At 42.9% G+C, this 10,000-nt stretch overlaps 1 protein-coding gene across 2 annotated transcripts in view; it reads right to left on the bottom strand.

Annotated features, from left to right (window-relative positions):
* LOC138349798 (afadin-like) overlaps positions 1–10,000 on the bottom strand; it is a 238,413-nt gene that overhangs the window by 11,940 nt on the left and 216,473 nt on the right. For both annotated transcript variants that reach the window (XM_069312038.1, XM_069312039.1), the window contains exons 10-11: positions 678–916; positions 275–369 (exon numbers count right to left, since the gene is read on the bottom strand). In XM_069312038.1, the coding sequence (XP_069168139.1) occupies positions 275–369; positions 678–916 (334 nt within the window). The remainder of the gene's footprint in view (positions 1–274; positions 370–677; positions 917–10,000) is intronic.

Raw genomic sequence — 10,000 nt, 5'->3', positions numbered from 1 at the left:
CCACAATCTTCTATTGTTATTCAACACAGCTCTGCATAATGTTATCCTTATTTTTACATACTATTTTTCAATGGTTTTGAATACAAAAAAGCCTATCTCTTTGCATGAGGCAATTTAGTAAACTAATGTACAAAGTAAAATATTTTATCAGAACATTAAGGTACTGTATAGATTAATGATAAAAAGACAATATAAAATAATTAACTCTGATGGTCAACTTTATACAGAACTTGTTTTAACCCAAAACAATAACAACTCCGTAATTGGCTTGTACCTGTCTATTAGGTGGTGTTGACGCATTCGATCATCCTGTTGTGGATCAATGAATCGGAAATTGTGGATACGTCCAAATCGTACAAAGCAGCCATGCTGGAGAGTAATAAAATTTTTGAGTCAATTTCATATCATTCATTATAATAATGAATTAATAATTACATACAAATAAAATGAATAGTAAATATTTTCCCAGAAAAATAAAAAAACAATTAACACAAAGGTTTTACAATAGTGAACAATAACTATACTGTAATATCAAGACAAAAGTAAAGTATTTAAACAACGTCATTCAATAAAGCATTTATATCGTTCATATGAGAAACTATATTAATTCCAGCACTGTAATTGTCCTAACAACTACAGTATTAAATACTGTACAACTGAGTAAAATCAGGGCTAACCTGAAGAATTGTGGTCTCATATATGCGTTGTCCATTAACGAAGGTATCTGCATCCCGGGAACATGGTGTGACAGTGACGATGCCTTCTGTATGTGCGATGACACAGTGGCGAGGCTGGATGTTAGAGCCAAAAAGCTGAAGAGACTGTCCTCCGGTGTGAGTGCTTCGGTCTGTGCCAACTTCCGTTACATTGAGGTGTAGCTGATGCTGTCTACCTGTCCCACCTAGTTCAGTGCCATCTGTAAAGAAAAATTTGTCATAAGTCACATCAGAAAATTTGTAACTCAATTGTAACTCAAATTTGTAAATTTGTCTTTGTAACTTTTATTCAGCCTACCAGAGGCCTGACAGCTGAGTGGACAGCGCTCGGGATTCGTAGTCCTGAGCATTCGGGTTCGATACCCGGTGGAAGCGAAAACAAATGGGCAGTTACTTTCACCCTGATGCACCTGTTCACCTAGCAGTTAATTGGTACCTGGGAGTTAGACAACTGCTACAGGCTGCTTTCTGGGGATGTGTAACAAAAAGGAGGCCTAGTCAAAGACCGGGCTGCTGGGACACTAAGCCCTGAAATCATCTCAAGATAACCTAAAGATAAGATACATTAGCTGGACATGACAAGTGACTCAGGTGGAGCTGAAAACCTCAGGTGAAACTTGAAATAACAGGTGGTAATCATCCATTTCAGTCTATGTAACTTGGTGTGAATATGTGAGCATTAGAATGTTACAGCTCTTCCAATAATGTTGTTGCCATTTTAGATTTAGCTACTCAGAATGAAATGTCCATGTAGCCCGGGCTATGGTGAGCCCGTAATTGAGTTTGGTTATTCGCGATAACCTTGTTACTGTGATAAGCTGCTATAGATAAGCTCGTCCAATAATGCCCTTTGTAATACACGACACTAACATGAGGCAAAAGTAATTATCAAAAGAAAATAGTGCAGTGTTAACAAGTATTTTACAAAAGCATGAAGATGCAGTCTGTCCACTGTTGTCTTAACTTTGTCATCACTGGCATCTTGCCATACAACTCCAACTGGTTTGTCAGACATGACATTCACTACCGCATCTAGAATGCCTGAGAGGGATCCTACCTTAATAAAATATGACATGACAGGCTGTAAGGATAAGGCTGGCTAGACTGTATTTTCCTAGATTATCTAAAAGCATTTGACACAGTTCCTCATGAAAGGCTGGTGAATGTGATGGAGAAGCAGGCCGAGATAACTGGGAAAATATTGACCCGAGTAAGAGACTACCTGAAGAACAGAAAGCAACAAGTCACAGCCCGACAGGAGGCTTCAAGCTGGAGGAATGTAAGAAACGGGGTTACCTTGAGGTTACCTTGAGGTGCTTCCGGGGCTTAGCGTCCCCGCGGCCCGGTCGTCGACCAGGCCTCCTGGTTGCTGGACTGATCAACCAGGCTGTTGGACGCGGCTGCTTGCAGCCTGACGTATGAGTCACAGCCTGGTTGATCAGGTATCCTTTGGGGTACCACAAGGCTATATCCTGGGATCGTCGTTGTTCCTAATTTATGTGAATGACCTACCTGGTCGAGTGAGCTTGTACATGCCAATGTTTTCAGATGATGTTAAACTGATGAGTGTAAAAACAGGAAGACTGCAAGCAGTTATTGTAGGACCTTGACAAACTCCAGGAGTGGGCAAACAAATGTAAGGTAATGAAGATGGGAAAGGGAGAGAGACCAGGAGGCATCTACATCACAAGGGATAGGTAACAATAGGAATCGTAGAGAAAGATTTGAGTGGACATAATTCCAACACTAACGCAGGACACAAGGTAACATCAGCAGCATTAGGGACGCTGGGAAAAAATTAGAACATCGTTGAGAAACCTCAATCAGGACTTCACGGCCACCAACAACATTTGTTAAACCACTACTAGAATATGCAGCGATGGCAAGGGCTCTGCACCTGGTGAAGCATAAAACCAAAATTTGACCCCCAGTGAGTCAATAATAATAATATTACCTGTGTATATAATATATATATATATATATATAAAATTATATTTATTCCGAGACACTACCTCTAAATTCAAATAAACATTCTAATAAATATTAGCGTGTGCAGCAGAGTACCGTACGAGGGGTGGGAGGTTGGTCTCAACACAACAGCTGAAATATGAGCCAGCGAATGCGGGCAGCCATTTGTTCCTTGTTGATTTTCTAGGTCAGCGATTCCCCAAGCTCCCACTGGGGCCGCTTAATATTCTTACATATTTGACCACTGTCGCTAGGGGCAAAGAGGGGAAATCGTTATGAATATTGGTAAAATCGTTATGAATATTGGTAAAATCGTTGTCATGTTTGAAGACCAGACATGAAAAAAGATATACAATTGGCGTCGTCCCCGTTGAAACGCTTATTGTCGTCAAGGGCTTTGATCGTATTCAGTTCAAATGTCAGTGTTTGGAGCCATGTGGAGGCAACCGCTCTACTCTTCAATGAAGTATTGAATTTTACTATATTTATATTAATAATAATAGATATGTTTCGATCGAAGATGCATATCCAGTCTCCTACGTCGGAATATATCACTCTACTGTACAGTTATCTTTACGAAGTATATTTAAAAATTTGCGCGCCTCCCCCCAACGGTTTTTCTTGCTTCTCTCTCACCCACTTCCCATCTTTCCCTCCCTAGCTGGTAAGGATTTGTGTAAAATGGTAAAACTCATGAACAAAATGATTTGTTCGTCTTCCAAGATGTTCTTGCATGGCACGTCGAAATTCTCCAGAATTTATGGTATATCTTTCAATAAGATCCATAACTTCTCCAAGAACAACCCCAATTCTGGATGACAGTAAAAGGGCTGCCAGCTCACGATTTACACACGGCACCAAACGGTGTGTAAGTGCAGGTTCTTCTCGATATAAATCCGGAGAACAATTTATATCGATATAAATCTCGATATAAATCCGCCCACATTTTTTGGCGACAACATTCTATTCTCAAAAAGCTCAATTTTTTGTTTTCATTCAAAGAGATTCCAAAATTAATATATTTGAGGAAATTTGAAACAATGTACAACTAAGCGGGCTCGACACTTTCTGCTTTGAGTTCTTTGGTAGGTTGGGATAATGACTGCAATATTATCTGTAAAACCCTGGAACTTTTATTTTTATATTTTTCTTGAGGTTTGAGAACGCATGCTTATGACATAAGAGCTAAAGATCATTTAAATATAAATCTGAAAAAACCATATTGAAGAGTAAATTTGATTCAGATGACGAGAGTCGCTGATAAAATAATATATTAACTCTGGTAGTAACCTAATTTCTATTAATAACGAAACACTAGCACCAATAAAAGACAAAAAATTGTCATAATTAACTAACATTTAGACTAAAAACTCTAATTCGAAATATATCATTGGTAAAAAAAATAGAGAGGGGAAAAAAAGACGAAATAATATTTTTTCTAATGAGGGAGGAGATAACGTCAGCAAAATTCCCAGAAAAAAGAGCTGCTCACTCTGAGGCTCTTGATTGATTTCATGCGGATCCTCTTAGCGAGAGCTGCTCAACAGGACCAGGGAGACCCGCTCACAGGACGAGGTTCAAAGGCTCCTCACAGGACGAGGTTCAAAGGCTCCTCACAGAACGAGGTTCAAAGGCTCCTCACAGAACGAGGTTCAAAGGCTCCTCACAGAACGAGGTTCAAAGGCTCCTCACAGAACGAGGTTCAAAGGCTCCTCACAGGACGAGCCTCAAAGGCTCCTCACAGGACGAGCCTCAAAGGCTCCTCACAGAACGAGGCTCAAAGGCTCCTCACAGAACGAGGCGAGGGGCTCCTCACAGTCACTCCACCACAACTCAAACCACATTCTCTCATTCCTTCACCACAACAACACTTTTCATTACAGTGCACGAGACGCCTGGTCAGAGAGTGGGCCGCGGGGACGTTGATCCTCGGAATCACCCCAAGGTAGGTAGGTAGGTATCCTCAGTATCAAGTCTCTAAGGTATTTGTGTAGCCTGTATACTAGTCACATGCGCTCTATAGCATAACCCAGGTCCTACGGCGGTCACCGGTAGCTCATTGTAGATACGATACGAGTTACAATATCCAGATTCCAGGTTACAATATCCAGATTCCAAGTTACAATATCCAGATTCCAAGTTACAATATCCAGATTCCAAGTTACAATATCCAGATTCCAAGTTACAATATCCAGATTCCAAGTTACACTATCCAGATTCCAGGTTACACTATCCAGATTCCAGGTTACACTATCCAGATTCCAGGTTACACTATCCAGAATCCTGGTTACAATATCCAGATTCCAGGTTACAATATCCAGATTCCTGGTTACAATATCCAGATTCCTGGTTACAATATCCAGATTCCAGGTTACAATATCCAGATTCCAAGTTACAATATCCAGATTCCAAGTTACAATATCCAGATTCCAAGTTACAATATCCAGATTCCAAGTTACACTATCCAGATTCCAGGTTACACTATCCAGATTCCAGGTTACACTATCCAGATTCCAGGTTACACTATCCAGAATCCTGGTTACAATATCCAGATTCCAGGTTACAATATCCAGATTCCTGGTTACAATATCCAGATTCCTGGTTACAATATCCAGATTCCAGGTTACAATATCCAGATTCCTGGTTACAATATCCAGATTCCTGGTTACAATATTCAGATTCCTGGTTACAATATCCAGATTCCTGGTTACAATATCCAGATTCCAGGTTACAATATCCAGATTCCAGGCTACAATATCCAGAGATTATATTGATTACAGATACCACCGCATCTTCCACTACACAGTGGTACAACCTACAGTGCCACCACCAATGTGAAACAACCACCACACCTACAGTGCCACCACCACTGTGGCACTACCACCACACCTACAGTGCCACCACCACTGTGGCACTACCACCACACCTACAGTGCCACCACCACTGTGCCACTACCACCACACCTACAGTGCCACCACCACTGTGCCACTACCACCACACCTACAGTGCCACCACCACTGTGCCACTACCACCACACCTACAGTGCCACCACCACTGTGGCACTACCACCACACCTACAGTGCCACCACCACTGTGGCACTACCACCACACCTACAGTGCCACCACCACTGTGGCACTACCACCACTACTGGCTACACAGCGCCCCACCCCCCAGACTAGAGCCCTGAGGACGGTAGCAGGAACATCCTTTGTGCCAAACTATTGTATGAACTTTACCAACTTGAGACTGAAGAGGCGGAAGCCAGCTTCAGACTTAGGTTCAAATATATGACGAAACACAATGGGGGTTTACAGGACACGTGCACCAGTCGACTGAAGGTTGTGAGGTGGTACCCAAGAGCTGCAGCCCAGCCCCTACCCGTGCAGGTAGGTGCATCTAGGTATATACAATAATTGTGTATGCAAATTACCAACCTGAACATCAACCTCGGATAATGGTATTGTCTATCTGTTAAGTATTTGAGCGTAACTGATCACAACACTATCTGGATCTTACCTGGAAAAGGTTTCGAGAGTTCTGTTCACCGCTTTGGTTAGGTCATTATAAGGAATAGGAACTATGAGGAGAAAGCACCAAGCCATTACGACTATATAACACTGGGAAGGGGTCAGGAGAAGGTTTTGGGATGGGACGGACGTAAAGAATGGTGTCCAACCACTTGGACGGTCGGGGATTGAACGCCGACCTGCATGAAGCGAGACCATTGCTCTACCGTCCAGCCCAAGTGGCTGGGCGTCATTATGAGGAGGAAGTACTAAGACATTATGACAATATAACACACACAGGAGGATACGAGGACAAGGAGTTGTATCATAAGGAGCGGTGCAGACGAGGAGTCACAATAACGTGGCTGAAATATGTTGACCAAACCACACACTAGACAGTAGTAATTATATATATATATATATAAGAGGATTTCTCCAAAAGTCATCTTCGTTCGAGACTTCTTATAAATATACAAAACATTTCGAACCAACATGGTTCATTCTCAAGTGATGGGACAGAACAGGGCATATTGAATTTATTCCATTTGGGAGGTCAGGAGCAGACAAATACAAATAAAACAGGTGAAGAGTAAGGCGTAATAGTGAGAATAATAAGGCGAAAAAAGGGTATGAAGTACATAGAAAGATTAATCAGGTGTAATGGGCGTGTCATGTTGAGCAGTATCTTCTATGTTGGCATCTTCGCGTTCCGGTATTTTTCTTAGTCTCGTGGTGGGTAGAGTGAAGAGTGCTTCACACGCCTTCGCGGGGTGTGAAGACCCCCGGTTAAGAACCCCTAGTCTAGTACTCTAGATGATCTAAGAAATGCTTTATACATTAGCCTGTCTGCGCACACACACACACACACACACACACACACATGTAAACACCATGTCTACCAACTCATCACGGTACCAGCAGCCATCACTCCTCAACAACGAGGAACAACAATGCCAGCATTTATTACGTTGAGCATAACACGTTTTAGTGCTGATGAAACTGCAATCAGCAATTCAGTTATCTCGCTGCAACAACACATCACAACAGTCGACCCGTCCTGACCACTGCTACATGCCTCAGCTTCCTCTAGCCACACCATCTCTGCCACATCCAGCCACACCATCTCCAGCCACCACCACCACCACCTGACGCTCAGCATCATAGTGACTAGGACTGTAGCTCCTGTACACTGCAGAAACAATACTGATGCTGCGGGTAGCATTACAGATCTTGCTGAGGCAGCTTTGGGAGCCATCACTGCTCTCCTCCTGGCCCTTCAGGACCTGCCTGCCACAATTTAAGGCGCTCCACACCACTTTCTCAGCTCCTCCGTTGTCAAGTGACCTCAAGTATAAATCTTTACCGCAAAGAGCTTTAGTGGTGCGTCTGCACAAGACGAGGATGTCCACTCAGGATAAAGCTTTACGACTTTATAAAATATCGAGCTCGTTTCCCTCTATATTTCACCCTTCAGAGCTGCACACATTTTTCTCTGCCATTCCATTTAGGTTAGAGTACATTTCTCTCCTACTAATTCATCCTTTACATGTTGCCTTGACCATTTTTATCAACGTTCCCTTTCTCCCCTCTGTTTAAGTCTGTGTGTGAGTGGGCTGACCACCTGCTGACGTTCACACGAGCCACGTGTTGACCCCCCCACTCTCTGCTCCTCCCTGTGTGCACATGGAGACCTCCCCTACATCACCCCCTCCGTCAGGAGAGAAGAGAGAGGCACTCCAAGACCCGCCAGCAACCCTCACCACACACACACACACACACACACACACACACACACACTTACCTACAACATTGTCAATTTCTTACCGACTGACGTTTACCATCTCGCTGTATGCGATGAAAAATAGTGGAATGGTTTTCCCATTCCACTATTTTTCATCGCTCTCAATCTTCCTATTTTGTGGTAATGTTCTCCTATTTCGCCTTCCTTTGGTATTACCGCCTCGTTTCCTCAAGTAACCCCGTCCACACATACCAACCACGCCATGACGGGAACAACGGCATGGTTCCGCCCAACCAACACAATCCGCAGGTCGACGTAGGGATCTTGTGTGATATTACATCAGAGTTATAATAGTTGAAGGTTGTCGCGGTCTGTAAATATTGCGTTGATATTGTGTACGTCTTCCAGAGCATCTAAGACGCTGAGCAGAGATCCAGTGAGTGGATCTGTCCCACTTAAGGCGAGCTGTCTAGCGTCATCTCATGTTGGGCAGACTGTGCACATGTCAATTCACGTCTCTTATAGCCTCATGTCAATGTCAAAAGATGTCACTATGTCAAAGATTTGTATTTATGATATGTTATAATAAAGGCAAATAGATATTTGTGACTGATTTGCTGCCACCTTTGTGTAATGGAGGTACTTGAGTGGTTTCCTATTATCAAGTCACCACAAAGACTCCATTTAACTTTGATTGATTTATTTTTGTCTAATTTGTAATATGACATTGCAGAAGTGAGGGCCTGGAGGAGGCTCGATACCAGCTTGATGGGGTTCTGGGAGGTCTTCTACTCCCCAAGCCCGCCCCGAGGCCAGGCTTGACTTTTGAGAGTTTGGACCACCAGGCTGTTGCTTGAAGCGGCCCGCAGGCCCTCGGGCAGACTGTCTAAGACTACTATAAAGTCCAGTCAAGGCACGGGTGGCCAGGTGGGCGAGATTGGTGTCGCCTTCGTGACAAAATAATTTTTGTTCTGTGATCTTCACTGTGTTCAATGGTTCACTGAGAACACTGTTCGCGGTGTTGCGCTCAGTTCTATCGTTCCAGCTCCCTGAAGCAAGTGTTCACCTAGTTGTCCTTGCGGGGGTTGAGCTTAGGCTCTTTGGTCCCGCCTCTCGACTGTCAATCAATTGTTTTTGTGCCAATACTAGATGTGACTTTTGCTTAGGAGTTTTGCATACAAAAATGTTTGGGTTTAATATCGCAAATGGCTTCCTCTTATCTTTGTCTTTCTTGACTTTGTATAATGTGTTACATTTTTAGATCGAAAAAGTATACTTTTCCTGTCAGCATTTCTTTACCTTCACGAGAGAATGAAAGTTTCAAGTAATTGCTAAGTTACTCGCCTGTGCAAGATTGCAAGATACGTTGTTCTGTTTTGAATGTGCATCATTTTCTTACTTTAGCTTCAATGGTGTTAGTCTTGTGCACGATTTCAGCGCCATAAGGCGGATGCTCCTAGAGGATGGGCTGTCGTCTGCAAGCCCTGGGCTTAGTAAATAACCCAACCCCACGTTTAGACGACCTGTCGTTCCGTCTTGAACCCATATGCAGAAGCTGTTGTGGCTTGGGTTTGTTTGTTGTCGTTATAGATTCAGCTACTCGGAACAAGTCCAAGTAGCACCTCTGCTCTTCATTGGTTCTATTCTACATTTTCTTCCATATCGTTCACTCCAGTACGTTGTTATTTTACTGTGTAGATTTGATACTTGGCCCTCCAGTATCTTCCAGGTGTATATTATTTGATATCTCTCTCGTCTTCTTTCTAGTGAGTACATTTGGAGGGCTTTGAGACGATCCCAATAATTTAGGTGCTTTATTGCGTCTATGCGTGCCGTAAACACGTAAACTTCAACAGGAAATTGCCAAAAATCCCCGTGACACTACGTTGTGATTTCTCAATATCTCACCTCCAGTCACCACAATATCCGGTGTTGTCATACAGTAATATACTAAACCATTATAATAGACTTATAGTGTTTCACACTAGTGAAACAAGTAGTAACTTAGAGTTTCCTACCAGCTCTGCCAAGGTGGTTAAGTGAAAACATTCACAATGTTCCCGCAGAC

Source organism: Procambarus clarkii, chromosome 71 (genome assembly GCF_040958095.1).
Source record: "Procambarus clarkii isolate CNS0578487 chromosome 71, FALCON_Pclarkii_2.0, whole genome shotgun sequence".
NCBI classification, from domain to species: domain Eukaryota; kingdom Metazoa; phylum Arthropoda; class Malacostraca; order Decapoda; family Cambaridae; genus Procambarus; species Procambarus clarkii.
This window is presented reverse-complemented; position numbering and strand designations above follow the sequence as displayed.